This window comes from Microcaecilia unicolor, chromosome 1 (assembly GCF_901765095.1).
Source record: "Microcaecilia unicolor chromosome 1, aMicUni1.1, whole genome shotgun sequence".
In the NCBI taxonomy this organism is placed as follows: Eukaryota; Metazoa; Chordata; class Amphibia; order Gymnophiona; family Siphonopidae; genus Microcaecilia; species Microcaecilia unicolor.
The window spans coordinates 580,261,105-580,280,093 of NC_044031.1; the positions used below are offsets into that span (position 1 = coordinate 580,261,105).

The 18,989-nt window shown below is 46.2% G+C and overlaps 1 protein-coding gene across 3 annotated transcripts in view; it reads right to left on the minus strand.

The window, feature by feature from the left end:
* The window catches only part of ATAD2 (ATPase family AAA domain containing 2), a 393,801-nt gene that overhangs the window by 82,076 nt on the left and 292,736 nt on the right, over positions 1-18,989 (minus strand). For 2 of the 3 annotated variants that reach the window (XM_030218745.1, XM_030218753.1), the window contains exons 18-21: positions 17,097-17,283; positions 4,706-4,891; positions 4,449-4,599; positions 4,118-4,314 (exon numbers count right to left, since the gene is read on the minus strand). In XM_030218745.1, the coding sequence (XP_030074605.1) occupies positions 4,118-4,314; positions 4,449-4,599; positions 4,706-4,891; positions 17,097-17,283 (721 nt within the window). The remainder of the gene's footprint in view (positions 1-4,117; positions 4,315-4,448; positions 4,600-4,705; positions 4,892-17,096; positions 17,284-18,989) is intronic. The other variant, XM_030218736.1, reaches the window with a different exon arrangement.

Here is an 18,989-nt window from a genome sequence, read left to right on the forward strand (position 1 = left end):
AATATGCAGGAGATAGATTTGCATACCATGGAGGAAGTGTATGCAAATCAAGTTCATGCATATTCATTGTGGATATCCTGAAAACCTGACCTGCCTACGGCTCTCGAGGACCGGAGTTGCCTACCCTTGACTTAGGTGGTCCTGTTTTTGTTGGCTGTTGCTTCAGCTCACAGGGTCAGTAAGCTTCAGGCCCTAGTGGCAGATCCACCTTACACTAAATTTCATCATAACAGAGTAGTTCTCCACAAGCGCCCTACGTTTCTGCCTAAGGTGGTATCAAGAGTTCCATCTGAACCAGTTGATCGATCTTCCACACAACATGCCCATCCTGGTGAAAGCGCACACCTTGTACTGCAAGCACTGGCATTTTACTTGGAGCAGACTAGGCCCTACGGATAGTCCCACCCAGCTTTTTGTTTCTTTTGATCCCACAGTATGGGGGTTGCTATTGGGAAATACACAATCTCAAACTGGCTGGCAGATTGCATTTCATTCACTTATGCCCTGGCTGGGCTGACTCTTGAGGGTCATGTCAAGACCTACAATGTCAGAGCCTTGGCTGCGTCGGTAGCCCACTTGAGGTCAGCCTCCATTGAAGAAATTTGCAAGGCTGAGACGTGGTCTTCAGTCCACATATTCACATCTCATTACTGCCTTGAGGAGGATATCAGATGTGATAGTCTGTTTGGACAAGCAGTTCTGCACAATTTATTTGGGGTCTAGGATCCAGCTCCACCACCTAGGCCCTTTTCTGCTCTGTTCCAGGCTGCACTCTCACCCAGTTGTACATAATTTCAGATTACTCTTTCGTCCTTGCTATTGTGAGACCCAATTGACCTATTGTGGTTGTTTTCGGTGAGCCTGGTAGCTAGGGATTCCCACATGTAAGAATAAGGCCTCCTTGTTCTCAGAGAAAGTGAAAATACTGACCCCTCCCCACCTCCCCTTGGAGTTGTCTCACTTTTATGGTATGGTATAGTATTGTACTGATGGTCTCGCGCTCTTGCAGCGAGCAGGAAGGCACTTGTGCATGTGTGGTGGGGACGCTGTGCGTGCTCTTAAAGCTCCAGTAGCTTGCTCCGTATTAGGTGACCTGGATGATGTCACCCACATGATAATGAATGACTTACTGTCCTCTGAGAATACTTGCTACAGGTAAGTATCTGCTGTACTTCACAATGGTACAGCACTATCCACTTTTGTGGCTGTCCCTCTACTCTATTTTTTCTGGTTGCACTCTTCTCCCTTTTACATGTGTTATTTTTGGCCTCAGTTTAACTATTTTGTTAACTTCCTAGTTATGAAGTAACCGAGTAGTGTAACAAATCACTAAATAAAATTAAAAATGGCAATGGAATAACCATGCTCCGCAAGTTGAAATGCCAGGCCCTTCCACTGCCACCTAGCCCGAGGCCTCTCTTTGTCTGCCAAGCTGGTATCAGCATGGAGGAAGAGAGAATGTATGGGTGAACAGAGTTCACGGCGGGATTAGAAGGAAAAAGGTGGGAAAGCAAGAATATGAGGTATACCTGAATGTGGAGTCCCTCAAGGATCTCCCCTCTCGCCAACCCTCTTCAACCTAATGACGACACCCTTAGCCAGGTTACTATCCAATCAGTACCTCAATCCATACATATATGCAGATGTCACGATTTACATTTAAAGGAAATCACCAATGACATCAACCAAAGCTTCCAAATCATGCATTCGTGGGCGGATGCATTTCAATTGAAACTTAATGCAGAAAAAACATAATGTCTTATACTTACTTCACAATATGACACAAGTAAATTTACTACTATAAACACACCAAACTTTTCCCTTCCCGCTTCAGACACCTTGAAAATTCTTGGAGTTACCATCGATCGAAATCTTACACTTGAAAGTCATGTGAAGAATACAACTAAGAAGATGTTCCATTCAATGTGGAAATTCAAAAGAGTAAAACCTTTCTTCCCAAGGATCATTTTTCGCAACCTGGTACATTCAATGGTGCTGAATCATATAGATTACTGCAATGCACTCAATGCTGGCTGTAAAGAGCAAATCATCAAGAAACTTCAAACAGCCCAGAACACTGCAGCCAGACTCATATTTGGAAAAACAAAATACGAACGTGCAAAACCCCTAAGTGAAAAACTACAGTGGCTTCCTCTCATAGAACGTATCACGTTCAAGGTCTGCACTCTAGTTCATAAAATCATTCACGGAGACGCCCCAGCCTACATGTCAGAACTTGTTGACCTGCCACCCAGGAATGCTAAAAGATCGGCCCGCACATTCCTTAATCTTCACTTCCCCAGCTGTAGAGGACTAAAATACAGACTAACACATGCGTCCAGCTTTTCCAACATGAGCACGCAGTTGTGGAATACACTGCCACTTAACTTAAAAACAATTTACGAACAAATTAACTTTCATAAATCTCTGAAGACCTCTCTCTTCAACAAGGCATACCACAAATTATTTTTTTGTTACATTTGTACCCCGCGCTTTCCCACTCATGGCAGGCTCAATGCGGCGGGCAATGGAGGGTTAAGTGACTTGCCCATAGTCACAAGGAGCTGCCTGTGCCGGGAATCGAACTCAGTTCCTCAGTTCCCCAGGACCAAAGTCCACCACCCTAACCACTAGGCCACTCCTCCACACAATGATCAATAACTGAAATTGTAACACATCACCACACTATACCTTATAGTCTGAATGTTTTCTTACTATATCTGTTTGCTTAATTCAATTATGTCATCCATGTTCTCTATGTAACACCAATTGTATCTTTTACTCTGGAATGGCGAATGCCATGAAGGAACATTGTAAGCCACATTGAGCCTGCAAATAGGTGGAAAAATGTGGGATACAAATGCAACAAATAAATAAATGGGAAGACTGGAGAGAGAATGTATGGGAGAGTTCACGGAGGGATTAGAAGGAAAAAGGTGGGAAAGCAAGAATATGAGGAGGTACACAAAGTGGGAAGACGGGAGAGAGTACAAGAATAATGCACCCGCCAAACATCCATCTTCATATCTCTTTTCTTTCTCCAAATACATGGCCACCTACCTAGAAGCAACTACAATACACACCTTGGACTTGAAATAACATGTGCACTTTGAAGCTGTCATACATTTCTAGACTTATTCAAGATTTTTGTATAGAGAAGCTGCATTGAATATTAATGTTCCATTTATAGTGCACTATTTGTCAGCTTTGAAGCATTAACTCCCTCTCATCTCCCCTCCCTAGTCCAGCACCTCTGTCTCCCCCTTCCTGCAGTCTGTTCCAATTTGCTTGGATCGCTGCCAGTAGCGGCATACTAGCGACTCAAATAGGCGGCCTTGGACCTAGGCTAGGCTGCCTATTTGAGTGGAGTGGAAAGGGTAGAAGTGAAGTGTCTGTTTACTTTTTCCAAAAATACTAGGACTAGAGGGCATGCGATGAAGCTACAAAGTAATAAATTTAAAATGAATCTGAAAAAAGTTTTCTTCACTCAACGTGTAATTAAACTCAAATTCGTTGCCAGGGAATGTGGTAACGGCAGTTTGCTTAGCAGGGTTTAAAAAAAAGGTTTGGATGGCTTCCTAAAAGTCGATAGACCATTATTAAAATGGACTTGGGGAAACTGCACTTATTTCTGGAATAAGCAGCATAAAATGTTTTGTACTTTTTTTTGGATCTTGCCAGGTATTTGCGACCTGGATTGGCCACTGTTGGAAACAGAATGCTGGGCTTGATGAACCTTTGGTCTGTCCCAGTATGGCAATACTTATATACTTATGCGACCCACCTTCAAAGAAACAGGAAGTTGCATCAGAAGAGGCTGCCTGTTTGAATTGTTGCTGCTACTGGTAGCGATCCAAGCAAATTAGGATGACCGAGAGCCAGGAGAGTGCGGACAGAAAGGTAAAGATGCTGCTAGTCTCAGGGGTGGGGACAGAAAAGGGAGAGCTGCCACTGGACCAGGGAAAAAAGAGGACAGAGGGTAGGAGAGATGTGGCATTTGGCTATGATGTACTACCAGGGCGCTGCGTACACCTTGGGGTATGTGTACCACGTTTTGAGAACCTGTGGCCAAAATCATCAAATTTACCAAATCCAGGAAAAACAAAACAGTATTTACCTCTTCTGGATCTACAGGTTTTGTAAATGCTCTGAAACGTTTATCAATGGCAAGTCTATGTGTAACATCTCTCAAGAAGAGCCTCAATTCTCGGAGTGTATCTTCTTCTTGTTCCTCCAATTGTTTTAGTTCCTCTGCTGTCAGCGGTCGTGGCTCAGGTAGAGGTGCAACAGGCAAAACTTCTAGTGCCTGCAAAACTAAAATTCACACATTTATGAATAAACCTACAATCATTTAGAAGAAGTACCAATACTAGCAAAAGTACAAATAAGAAAAATTACATCAAGTACCAGTCTAGTAATGAAAACTTTGCTAACATCCAAACACTAACTTGCTTTATTTGATGAAGGTGGTTTAGAAGCTTGATTAAGAATCAAATCCTCAAAAAACATTCGTCTTTCTTCACTAACAGGTGGATAGACTTGAAAAACTTCTTCATAATCTGACACAAAAAGTTCTTGTACCTGCAAAATGTAAAAATGCTTTTTTGTGTTAAAGTGATGAGTCATTGCTACCTTCTGAATGTTAAGCACAGCTGTGTTAAAATGGTCACAATGTTGGAAACTACTTTTAAAGGAAGAGACTTACTTCGTCTGGTAGATCTTCATGGCGTACATCACAGGTTGCAAGTAGCAATATCGGTGTGAAAGAAGGAACGTTCTTTATCAGAGTGATGAATGTGGCCTTCAGCGTGCATCCAACTGTCTCCCACCACAAGTGGATATGAGGAATGTAAAGTATACTTGGTGCTGTTCTCTTTGCCTCATGGAAAAGCTGAAAATGAAGTGCCATTTAATTTCAGAAAAATAAAATGTAAGTATTTATATTCCGCTAAGCCTTAAGTTCTAAGTGGATTACACAAATATGAAGACAGGGGAACCCCCCTTCCAAAAAACAATAACAGTGTGAAATAATATTGATTACAGAGACATCAAGAGTGACCCCAATCCAAGGCTGCAAATTTAGCACCGCAGTGCTGGAGATTGAAGGCCAATGAGTGAGTTTTTTCTTGCGGGCCCCAGCCATGTTTAAAACTAGTTCTGGCCAATGCACATTCCAAAAACTGACATACTCCAATCAATAAATAGAAAATAAAACTATTTTTCTACCTTTGTTGTCTGGTCATTTTATTTTTCTTACTGTGTTGGTCCTTGACTCTGGTTTCTGCTTTCTTCTTTTAACTGTCTTGTCAGAGTCTCCTTGTCCATTTGGCACTTCCTTTCTCTCCATATCCACCATCCATCTTCTGTGTCCCTATTTATCTGACCCAGCATTACTCTGTCTTCATGCTGTGGAGGGGCATAATCGAAAAGGACGCCCGAGTTTTGTTGAGGACATCCTCGCAAAACGTCCCGATGGAGGGGCGGGGAAACCTGTATTATCGAAACAAGATGGACGTCCATCTTTCGTTTCGATAATACGGTCAGGGATGTCCTTAGAGATGGTCGTCCCTAGACTTGGTCGTTTGATTTTCGGCGATAATGGAAACCAAGGACGCCCATCTCAGAAACAACCAAATGCAAGCCCCTTGGTTGTGGGAGGAGCCAGCATTTCTAGTGCACTGGTCCCCCTGACATGCCAGGACACCAACCAGGCACCCTATGGGGCCCTGCAGTGGACTTCATAAAATGCTCCCAGGAACATAGTTCTCTTACCTTGTGTGCTGAGCACCCCCAAACCCTCCCCTAAAACCCACAACTGTACACCACTACCATAGCCCTTCTGGGTGAAGGGGGGCACCTAGATGTGGGTACAGTGGGTTTATGGTGGGTTCTGGAGGGCTCGCTGTTTCCTCCACAAACGTAATAGGTAGGGAGGGGGATGACCTTGGGTCCACCTGCCTCAAGTGCACTGCACCCACTAAAACTGCTCCAGGGACCTGAATACTGCTGTGATGGACCCGAGTATGACATCTGAGGCTGGCATAGAGGATGGCAACAAAATATTTTAAAACGGCTAGGGCTCTTCAGCTTGGAGAAAAGGCAGCTGAGGTCTATAAAATAATGAGTGGAGTGGAATGGGTAGATGTGAAGTGTCTGTTCACGACTTCCAAAAATACTAGGACTAGGGGGCATGTGATGAAGCTACAATGTAGTAAACTTAAAACGAATCTGAGAAACGTTTTCTTCACTCAACGTGTAATTAAACTCTGGAATTCGTTGCCAGAGAATGTGGTAAAGGCGGTTAGCTTAGTGGAGTTTAAAAAAAAGGGTTGGACGGCTTCCTGAAGGAAAAGTCCATAGACCGTTATTAAATGGACTTGGGGAAAATCCACTATTTCTGGGATAAGCAGTATAAAATATTTTGTACATTTTTGGGATCTTGCCGAGTATCTGTGACCTGGATTGGCCACTGTTGGAAACAGGATGCTGGGCTCAATGGACATTTGGTCTTTCCCAGTATGGCAATCAGGGGCGTATCTGCGTAGGGCCACGGGGGCCTGGGCCCCCGCAGATTTCACCCTGGACCCCCTACCGCCGTCAACCCTCCCCCGCTGTCGCCGTCACCTACCTTTGCTGGCGGGGGAACCCAATCCCCGCCAGCCGAGCCAAGGTCTTTTAAGTTCTTCTTCGTCCTCGTGCTGTTCAAAGCTGCATCCAGTTTTGGAGTCTGACGTCGCAGCACGTTGTACGTGCAGGACGTCAGACTCAGAGAAACAGAGTCTGCGAGTCTGACGTCCTGCACGTACAACGTGCTGCGACGTCAGACTCCAAAACTGGATTCAGCACACAGTTGAACAGCACGAGGACGAAGAACTTAAAAGACCTCGGCTCGGCTGGCAGGGGTTGGGGTCCCCCGCCAGCTGAAGAAATATTTTTAAAGTCAGCGGCAGGAGGAAGCGGACCTTGGTAGGCGGGGGTTGGGGTCCCCCGCCAGCAAAGGTAAGTGACGGCAGTGGGGGGGGGGGGGGGGGGGGGGGGGGGGGGGGGGTCGGCAGCGGCAAAGGGGGGCTATAATGTGTCCCCTCACTCTGGCTCTGCCCCCCCTACCGCCGCAGTTCAGATACACCTCTGATGGCAATACTTATGTAAAGATGTTTTTTTGAAGGTGGGAGGGGGTTAGTGGCCACTGGGGGAGTAAGGGGAGGTCATCCCCAATTCTCTATGGTGGTCATCTGGTTATTTTGGCAACCTTTTTGTGCCTTGGTTGTAAGAAAAACAGGATCAGGTAAAGTTGTCCAAGTGCTCATCAGGGACGCCCTTTTTTTTTAAAATCCACTATGGGTCGAGGACCTCCATTTGTTAGGCTCGCCCAAGTCCCGGCTTTGCTATGCCTCCTATACGCCCCCTTGAACTTTGGCCGTCCCTGCGACGGGAAGCAGTTGGGGACGTCCAAAATCTGCTTTCGATTATACCGATTTGGACGACCCTGTGAGAAGGACGGCCATCTTCTGATGTGTGTCGAAAGATGGGCGGCGTCCTTTTTCAAAAATGAGCCTGATATTGAGCATCTCCCATCTATGTCCCTATTTCTCCTCCCCCCACGTGTCAGCCTGTCTCTCTCTCTCTCTCTTCCCTCCCTCTGTTTCCCTCCCGGGTCCAAGCAAACTTTCCTCCTCTCTCACTCCTTTGCAGGACCAGCACCTCTTCCTTCTTTTCCCACGTCCTGGCACTTCTCTTTCCTTAACCTTCCCCCCCCCCCCCCCCCCCAAAGACCAGTACCTCTTTCCCTCTCCGTGCCCTCTTTCTTCCTCACCCCCCCCTCATTGAATCTCTTCAATACCTGTCCAGCACCTCTCTCCCTCCTTGCCCCCCCCCCCCCCACAATGCAGCACGTCTCACTCTTTGCCAGAGATGCCAAGGTTGAACCCCCCTGAAGAGTGAGATGTACAATACCAAAGTGTAAGATTTTTCAGACGGTACATCCATGGTATAAATCTAGAATGGTTTAAGACATCCCTTTGTAGTTTGTTCCTCGATTCAACTACGAAGGGACATCTATTGCTCTCAAAGCGCTAAATAACCACTTTTCAAGTGGATGGAATTGGTCAGCTTCATTTTCATGAAAAGGTATTTGTTTGATGCATACAGTATTCATTTCACAAAAGATCATATTTGACCCCTGATGCAGGCACTGTGCGCTGAAACACGGCCCGTGTTGGGTCCACATTGGCAACTTGCTTTTAATAAAAAGAACTGTGTCCCGTTGTCAAAGGTTCCTTGTGCTTTCTGCTGTTATTAAAGGAAAGCGAAGATACTTACCTGTAGCAGGTATTCTCTGAGGACAGCAGGCTGCTTATACTCGACATCCGCGTTGGCCCGGGAACCGGCATTTAAAATAGCAAATAGAAATAAAAAACTTTACCGAAGCCTTCTGGCGGTGTGTGGACTGACTTCCCATCCGCCACACGAGCGCATACCTCAGTCAAGTCTAAAGCATAAGCAAATAAATAATTCCAAGGAGAAGTGGGTAGGATTGTGAGAATAATCAGCCTGCTGTCCTTGGAGAATACCTGCTACAGGTAAGTATCTTTGCTTTCTCCGAGGACAAGCAGGCTGTATTATCCGCACAAGTCGGTATCCCTAGCATCCAGGCTCACCCAAAACAAACATTGGTGAACTGGGCCAAGCAATGGCGAGGCCATAACGTAGATTAACCTGAAACTATATACAGCTAGCTGAGTGCGCAGACTGGAACAGAATAAAACGGGCCTAGGTGGGAGGTTGGATTCCAAACCCCAAACAGATTCTGAAGCACAGACTGCCCAAACCAACTGTTGCGTCGGGTATCCTGCTCAAGGATATGAATGTGTGGACTGAAGACCATGTTGCAGCCTTGCAAATCTCTTCAAAGGATACTAAGTGAGCCACTGACGCAGCCATGGCTGATGATATGAGCCATGACATGGCCCTCCAGAGTCAGTCCAGCTTAGGAAGGATAAGCAATCTGCTAGCCATTTGGAGACTTCCCTCCTGTTGGGATAAAAAGCAACAAACAACTGGGCGAACTGTCTGAAGGGCTTCGTCCGCCCCACGTAAAAGGCCAATGCTCTCTTGCAGTCCAACGTGTGCAAGCTGCTTTCGACAGGGTGGGCATGAGGACGGGGAAAAAATGTTGGCAAGACAATTGACTGGTTCAGATGGAACTCCACCACCACCTTTGGCAGGAACTTAGGGTGCAAGCGGAGGACTACTCTGTGGTGATGAAACTTAGTATAAGGTGCATCCACTACTATGGCCTGAAGCTCACTGATCCTATGAGCTGAATTAACAGCCACCAAGAAAATCACCTTCCAGGTCAAGTATATCAGATAGCAGGAATTCAGTGGCTCAAAAGGAGCTTTCATCAGCTGGGTGAGAACGACGTTGATATCCCATGACACTGGTGGAGGTTTGACAAAGTGGCATAGCTAGATGGGGTGCAGGGGGAGCGGTCACTCCCTTAAACAGATTTTTAGAAAAAATGGTGCCTATGCGCCACATGCAATATTTTTCTCTGCCCCCTCCCGCGCGAGTCTTGCGTCTTCTCCTGTCTCTTCTGCTCATGTGGTCGTTTTCACTACCCTGAAGTCTTCCCCTCCGGCACGGGTTGAGGAGAGGGAGGTTGGTGGGACGGCTTACGTGTGGCTGTGGGGTGTGTCCATCGGGGAGGGTGAGTGCAGCTCTGGGCGGGGTATGGGTTCCAGCAGCGACTCGGGAGGGGCTAGGGAGAGAGCAGCGCATCCCCTTCCCTCTCAGTGTTCAGCCCTCGACATCATAACGAGGGCGGGACAGATAGAAAGATGATTACAGGCAGCACGAACCCTACAAACTGCACAGACACTACGAACCCTTCAGTGCCACGGGGAGTCAGCTTCAGAACGTTCGAGTTGGAAATTATTATATAGGATATGACAGTATTTGAAAATGCACATCTCCGATACCTTGAAATCAGCAACCATACACGGGTCTGAGTTTATTTTCATAAGCCATTTTGGATGTACTGCAGCACAGATTTTGATGGGTAGAATCAGGGACTGCAAATCCCACATGAATTTGGGGTGCGAGTTCACACTAAGATTGGTTGAAAAATCATTCTGGAACTGGATCACTTGGCAGCTCTATACACAGTTATTTGATAGTGGGGACAAAACGAAAGATCAGTGCCAAATAGATGTAGAGAAGGAAAAGAAGAAGACAAGAGGCGAGAGAAGAAGTGGAAAGGCCAACCTGGAAAAGAATTTGTAAGGCTGACTCATGGAACATGGAAAAAAAAAAGATTGGGACCAGACAAATGCCCAAACAAAGGTAGAAAAATATTTTTTATTTAATACTTTGTAAGGACCGAGATGTACCTGCTTTGTAAAATGTACATTTTTTTCTATTTTTATTTTGCAAAGTACAGGAGAAAATGCATTTCTGTTTCTTCTTCACCAGTATTGCACTGTTCATAGAGTCTGGCTTCCTTGGGCAGAGAGGAGGGGCGTCTCTATTTCAATTTTTGTGGTTATTGGTGGTGTTTTCTTTTGTTTTTTTTGTGGCTCCTTATTCTGTATTAGATTGGTAGCATAGAATATTGTCACAATTTGGGTTTCTGCCAGGTGCCTGTGACCTGGGTTGGCCACTAATGGAAACAGGATAGTGGGCTAGATAGACCATTGGTCTGACCCAGTATGGCTACTCTTATGTTATATAGATGAGGATCTGTCCATGTTCTGCATGTGTGATTGAAGTGAAGGATTCTGCTAGCATGTAGTATCTGTTTAGGAATGTGTAACAGTGCAGCTTGTTCCAGTTTCCCCAATAGGAGGTTAACTGGTGCTCCAGAGAACAGTGTAATATATATATATATATATATATCACTGTCTTTTCATAGGTGGGTTAGGGCTGTTATGGTGTAAGTTTTGTGTTCTAGGGCAGTATTTCCCAAGTTGGTCCTGGAGTACCCCCTTGCCACAATAAATATGCATGACATTGATTTGCATATACTGCCTCCATTACATGCAAATCTTTTTCATGCAGATTCATTGTGGATAGCCTGAAAGCCTGAATGGCAAGGGGGGGGGGGGTACTCCAGGACCACCTGGGGAAATACTTCTCTAGGTCTCACTGTAATATTTATAGTACCATCTTTTCATAGGTGGGTTAGGGCTGCTATGGTGTGGGAAGTTTTCAGTATAGGTTTTGGGTGTCTTTTTGCAGGGGTTTGTGTTATTTCACATAGTGTCTAGCCCTATTTGAAAGTAGGCTCTGGGGCAAGGGCGGGACCAGAGCTTGAGAGACAGGGAAGGCCAAAGGCGAGCCAAGCGAAGAACACGCGCTTCGCTGCCGCTGCACGCCACCTTAACCCCGACTCCGAGGACGGTACGCTTTTTAAATTTCAGGAGGAGGGGGGGGGGGGGGTTCCTGGTGCTGGGAGGGAGGGAGGACGGGCAGGCAGCCTGATGCTTGTTGGGTTGGAGGGAGGGCGGCCTGGTGCTGTCTGTGTGCTGCTGGGTCGGAGGGAGGGCTGCTGCTGCGTGCTGGGTGGGAGGGAGGGAGGGCAGGGGGGAGAGGAGGGTTGCTGGACATTTGTGGCTGGAAGGGAGAGGATGGTAGCTGGACATGGATGGAGGGCAAGAAAAGAAGAAGAAAGGAGGAAAGTAAAGATATAAATGGAAAGGAAGCCCTGGAAATGGAGTTAAGAGAACAGATAGAGAGCAGCAGAATCAGCAACTAGAACCAATATGGATAGAAAAACAAAATCACCAGACAACAAAGGTAGGAAAAATCATTCATTTTAGTGTTTGGAATATGTCGAATTTGAGAATTTACATCTGCTGTCTTATTTTGCACTAGGTATACTGGAGCTGTAACAGCTTACAGAAATGATTTATAATGGAAGAAAATCATGTTATTTTTTTCTCCTATACTAGTATAATATTTTCAATGTCGTCTGTTTATATGCGCCATGGCTGGTGTAAGGGGTGTGGCTATCATAGGGGTGGAGTCATATGTGGTGACCCCGCCCATAATGAGTACCGGCACTTTGTGATAAATAATTCGATTTTGGGTTGCTGTTTGGGCACTCTGTCTCTGCCATCACTGATCTAGGGTCCTGCTGACACACCAACCTCCTCCATTTGAAAGAGTAACACCTTCGTGGAATTTTTCCTGGAAGCAAGACTCAAGAGACACCCTCTGAAAGACCCAAGGAGACTAATTCTAAGTTCTCAACATCCAGGCCGTGAGAGCAAGAGGCTGAAGGTTGGGATGTAGAAGCGACCCCTCGTTCTGAGTGATAAGGGTTGGAAAACACTCTAATCTCCACAGTTCTTCGGAGGACAACTCCAGAAGAAGGAGGAACCAAATCTGATGCGGCCAATAGGGTGCAATCAGGATCATTGTTCCACGGTCTTGCTTGAGTTTCAGCAAAGTCTTCCCTACTAGAGGTATGGGAGGATACGCATACAGAAGGCCTGTTCCCCAATGTAGGAGAAAGGCATCTGATGCTAGTCTGTAGTGGGTCTGAAGCCTGGAACAGAACTGAGGGACCTTGTGATTGATTTGAGTGGCAAAAAGATCCACTGAGATCATCCACCAAGGGGGTGCCCCATGCTCGGAAGATCTTGCGAGCGAAGCCCATATTCAGCGACCACTCATGAGGTTGCATTATCCTGCTCAGCCTGTCGGCCAGACTGTTGTTTACACCTGCAGATAAGTGGCTTGGAGAAACATGTCCTGACGGCGTGCCCAAAGCTACATCTGGACGACTTCCTGACACAGAGGGTGAGATCCGGTGCCCCCCTGCTTGTTGGTGTAGTACATCGCAACCCGATTATCTGTTTGAATCAAGATAATTTGGTTGGACAGCCGATTTCTGAAAGCCTTCAGAGCATTCCAGATCACGCGTAGCTCCAGGAGGTTGATCTGAAGACCTGTTTCCTGGAAGGACCAGGCTCCCCGAGTGTGAAAAACATTTACACGAGATCCCCATCCCAGGAGGGATGTATCCGTCGTCAACACTTTTTGTGGCTGAGGAATTTGGTATGATCGTTACACAGTCAAATTGGGCCGGATTGTCCACCACTGAAGAGAGTTTCGAAAGTCTGTGGACAGTCGGATAACATCCCTTCAGATTCTCTGCAGCTTGATACCACTGGGAAGCTAGGGTCTATTGAGCTGATCTCATATGTAGACGTGCCATGTGCCCCAAGATTCTCAACATCTGCCAAGCTGTGATATGCTGAGACGCTCAAACTGCGGACATCAGGGACAGAAGGTTGTCTGCCCGTGTCTCGGGGAGATAAGCCCGAGCAGTCTTCGTGTCTAGTAGTACTCCAATGAACTCCAATTTTTGAACAGGAGTGAGATGGGGACTTGATGTAATTTAGTAGCTCTAGTACCTGAATAGTCATCTGCATGGACTCCAGAGCGCGGTCCTCCGAGGTGCTCTTTACCAGCCAATCGTTGAGATAAGGGAACACATGCACTCCCAGTCTGCGGAGCAACGCTGCGATTACTGCTAGGCACTTTGTAAACACTCTGGGCGCAGAGCAAAGGGCAGTACACGGTACTGAAAGTGCTGTGTTCCCAGCCGAAATTGAAGATATCACCTGTGAGCTGGAAGTATCGAGATATGTGTGTAAGCATCCTTTAGGTCCAGAGAGCATAGCCAATATTTTTCCTGAATCACGGGAAGAAGTGTGCCCAGGGAAACCATCCTGAACTTTTCTCAGACTAGGAACTTGTTCAGGGCCCTTAGGTCCAGAATGGGACACATCCCTCGTTTTCTTTTGCACAAGGAAGTACCTGGAATAGAATCCCAGCCCTTCTTCCCCTGGTGGAACGGGTTCGACTGCATGGGCCTTTAGAAGGGCGGAGAGTTCCTCCGCAAGTACCTGCCTGTGCTGGGAACTGTAAGAATGAGCTCTCGGTGGGCAATTTGGAGGTCTGGATTCCAGATTGAGTGTGTACCCTAACCGACTATTTGACGATCCCACCGGTCTGAGGTTACGAGAGGCAACCTTTGGTGAAAAAAACCCCCATTAAACCTCCCTCCAACCGGCAAGTCATCCAGTACGGACACACTTACTGTGGCTATGCTTTGCTGGGGCCAGTCAAAAGCCCGTCCCTTGCTTTTGCTGTGGAGCAGCAGGGGTCTTAGGCGCAGGCTGTTGACGGGAATGAGCGTGCTGGGGCTGAGCCTAAATAGGCTGTTGGCATGCCAGAGTATAAATACGCCTAGCATAGGGAGTACTCCGCGTCACCCAAAAAACCTCCTGGTTGAGAAGGCTGTAGAAGGCAGCATCCAGTGGGTGACAGAAGTCATAGCATCATTGTGCTTTTTGATCTGGTCGACCAGATATTCCACCTTCTCTCCGAAAAGGTTATCCCCCCCCCCCGCCAGGTACATCTGCCATCCTCTGCTGGACCGAATGGTCTAGGTCAGATACACAAAGCCATGGCAGTCTGCGCATCACTATTCCTTGAGCAGAGATTCTGGATGCCACATCAAAAGTGTCGTAAGGCCCCTGGCCAGGAATTTACGAACCCTTCTGCTGCCTGACCACCTGTCAAGAAGGCTTGGCCTGCTCCGGAGGGAGGGCATCAACCAAGGTAGACAGCAGCCTCACCGAGTTCTGCAAGTGAACGCTCGTGAAGAGCTGGTAAGATTGGATATGGGCAGCGAGCTTAGCGGCCTGATATATGTCTTCTTCCCAAAATAATCCAAGGTCCTAGCTTCTCTGCCTGGGGGCGCCAAGACATAGTTCCTCGTACTCTTGGCTCTCTTGAGAGTGTAGTCCACCACCATGGAGTTGTGGGGTAACTGAGACCTCATCAATCCAGGTTCACCGTAGATCCGAAACTGGGAATCATTCTAGGGATCATGAGAGCAGAGGGTAAGACCAGTTTTGCATAAGGACTTCCCGGAGTACCTTATGCAACGGAGCCATCACTGCTTCCTTAGGTGGAGAGGTGTAGTCCAGGACCTTGAGTATCTTAGCCCTAGGCTGATCCTCCATTTTCATAGGGAATGGAATGGCCTCAACCATTTCCCGCACAAATGATGAAAAAGAGGCTCTCAGGAGGAGACAGTCTCCTTTCAGGTGGAGGGGAAGGTTCAGAGGGAATCCCAAAAGAGTAATCGGAGGAAAAGTACCTGGGATCTTCCTCTGACTCCCACGAGTGCTCCTCCTCAGTACCGGAAAGCATTTTTCTAAGGGAGCTCCGAGACTGAGCCTGCCTCTACGTCGATGATCAACATCCTTGATGGCGATGTCGAGAAGCCAACTCCCGCATGGACTGCAGTGAAGCTTCCTCCACCGATGTCGATAAGGACTCGACCTGAGTGGCAGCCGACACCGGAGCCACAAGCGGCACCGAGAACGAGGACCTCACCGCAGGTGAAGGGCCAGACTCAGCTGCAGCAGACGGAACAGATGGTGCAAGCACCCCCCCGACGCCGAAGCAGACTGATGCAGCAGTCCTTCCCAGAAGCTGTGGAACTAGGGCTCAGATGCACTCGCTGAGAGACTCTATTGGAGAAGGCTGTGGAACTGGTGGAGCAGTCTGTGGCAGAATCGGCTGAGACTCAGGAGCAGGAACTGGACTATTAAGAGGCCGATGCATTGGCACTTCCTGAATGGAGGGGGAGCGGTCCTCCCGGCACCAACCCTTCTTGAGTGCCAAATATTTTGACGCCCCGGAGCTCCCGGCACCGTCTGTTCAGGGAGAATGGTTACGGTGCTTCTTAGCCTTCGCTCGATGCCCGTCACCAAGGCTCCTCGGTGCCGAAGACGATGTGGAATCCTCACGTTGCATCGGGGTCAGGTCCGACGATGGTCGGTCCCGAGGAGCCTGCACAGCAGGAGGCCTTGAGATAGGTGGAGATCAACTTGATGCCTCACTGCTCCCAGTGTGTCTTGGCCCCTCAGCAGCCATGTGTACCTCTGCTCCTGACATCGATGCATCCCTCAATGCCAATGCCACCAACCTCTGTACCGATACTAACGTCGAAGGATCGGACCGAGCACCCAAAAGTTTCTTGCGTTGGGCTTCTTGAGCTAGTTAGGTCCTTTTCTTCATATGAAGACACAGGGCACAATGAGCTGGGCTATGGTCGGGCTCAAGGCACTGAATACATCAAGAATGGGTATCTGTATCTGAGATGGTCCGGTTGCACAGAGTACAGCGTTTGAAGATGCTGGGTGTCTTCGATGACATGGAAGGAAAAATGGCACCAGTGAAATCAAAGGACTTGAATGTGCCTAAGTAAAAAGGGCACAAAAAAGGGTAGAATCCTGACCACGCGGCCTAAAACCAGCCGCGTCGAAAAAGAAAGGAAACAAACCAGGGGACAAAAAGGAAATTTAAGAAAAAGGATATGTTTTAAGAAAATTTCATAAATGAAAAAACCAACAACATGCGACAAAGTCGAGTTAGCAAAAGAGAAGGCTCTTTCCCCGTGCACAAGGAGCACAGAAAAAAAAATCTGCTGCACCTCGTCGTGGAAAAAAGAAAACTGAATTACGCACTCATGCGCGAACGCCAGAAGGCTCTGGCAAAGTTTTTTTCTATTTGCCATGGCAAATGCTGGTTCCCGAGCCGACGCGGACGTTGGCTCACTTGGGAGGATAATACAACCTGCTTGTCCTCAGAGAATGAGTATGTCCAATGTTTCTGTCCTAGTTTCCTCCTCAGTCTAACTTAAATGGAATGTCATCAGTTAGCTCTCTGATTAGTTACAGAATCTTTGCATTGAGACAGAAGCTATGGTACTGTGTCAGATAAGATTAAAGCAAGCTTCTTAATGATTTTCCTGTTAAGCTACTCCTCAAAGACTGCTAATGTGAAGGTGAAAGGAGGATTTAGCCTCACCTACTGATCCCAACTCACCTGAGCAATATGCACATTTCCACGGGAGGACCTTTTTAAAGGCTTCCAGGACATTTTTTAGCTAGCAAGGCTCCTACCCATGCGGGTTCTGTTAGGCCATCTATGAGAACTTTATATTCTGCTTGTCCTAGACGAGAGAACATTTCTGCAAAGATCTAACACATTAGTCCTAGCAAAAATACCTGTGCACATGTTTCCTCTGGTGATGTTGCACTGACTCCAAACAGAACCGCAAGGTCTAATGTATACACTGATAACTTTTCCAAAGAATGGAGAACAGCTGGTGCCAAGTGTGTACCTTGACCCATCCCATGTTCACCAGTTAACAAGAGTCTTGGTCTATAAGATATTGGCTGGTAATAAGCATGTCTGAAAGCAAACAAAAACAAACTGTCAATTTAATTAAATTATTTAAATAGCTTACTGATATGGAATATTTTATCCTGTAACCCTCTTGCTGCAAAAGCAGCACAATGGAGTTGTCCAAAGTTACATTACTGCACATCAATAAAAATAAACAAATGTAGATGTAGTTTGTAAATAAAAGATTGCCACCATTACAATATATATCTAACAAAATACAGCATTGTCACCACACAATATGATAGGGATGACCTTTGTGGACAATGCTCAAGAAGTTCCTCTGAAAGCGATGTAGTAATGTAAACTCAAAAATCCTACAAGAAAATCCTTAAGAAAACAGTAAAAAGGATCAGATTGAAAATAGGAAACAGCATAAAGGAATGGCAAGTGAAATGCAAAGTGCCTTTGAAAATTAGATTGCACTGGAAGCAAAAACAAGCAAGAAGCCATAAAAGAATCAGTCGGAATGCTAGTTGACTGAGAGGTTAAAAGGGGCACTCAGGGAAGACAAGGCCAGAGAGACTAAATTGATTCTTTGCTTCGGTTTTCATCGAGGAAGATGTGGGAGAGAGACCAGTGCCAGAAATGGTATTCAGTGCTGATGAGTCAGAAACAAACAAATCTTTATAAAACAGGAAAATATAATGGGAAAGTTTGACAAATTGAAGAGTAGCAAATTGCCTGGACCTGATGGTATACATCCCAGAGTATTGATAGAATTGAAAATTGAACTTGCAGAACTATTGTTAGCAATATATAATTTATCTTCAAAATCAAGCATGGTACCGCAAGATTGGAGGGTGGCCACAACACCAATTTTTTAAAAGAGTTTCAGAGGTGATACAAGAAATTATAAACCAGTGAGCTTGGCATCAGTGTCGGGCAAAATGGAAGAGGCTATTATAAAGAACAAAACTACAGAGCAGATACACAAGCATAGATTAATCAGACAAAACCATCATCCTTTAGTCAAAGGAAATCTTTCCTCACCAATCTACTACGTTTCTTAGAAGGGGCGAACAAACGTGGATAAAGGGGAGCCCTGTATATCTGGATTTTCAAAAGGCATTTGACAAATACCTCATGAAAGACTCCAGAGGAAATTAGAGAGTCATGAGATATGAGGCAACGTCTACTACAGATTAAAAACTAGTTAAAAGATAGAAAACAGAATAGGGTTAAATGGTCAGTATGCTCAATGGAGAAGGGTAGATAGTGGGGTTCCCCAGGAGACTGTGCTGGGATCACTGCTTTTTAACATTTATGAACGAACTGGAGATGGGAATAACTAGTGAAGTAATTAAATTTGTTAATGACACAGTTATTCAAAGTTGTTAAATCAAAATTATTGTGAAAACTTTCGAGAGGACCTTATGATAGTGGGAGACTGGGAATCCAATTGGCAGATGGCGTTTAATGTGAGCAAGTACAAAGTGACACACGTGGGAAAGAGGAAACCCAACTATAGCTACACGATGCAAGGTTCCACATTAGGAGTCACCACCCAGGAAAAGGATCTGGTTGTCATCGTTGATATGTTGAAACCCTCTACTCAGTGTACAGCATTAAGAAAGCAAATAGTAAGTTAGGTATTATTAGGAAAGGAATGGAAAATGAGAACATTATAATGCCTTTGTATCACTCTATGGTGTGACTGCTCCTCAAATACTGTGTGCAATTCTGGACACCAAATCTAAAAAAAAGATATAGCA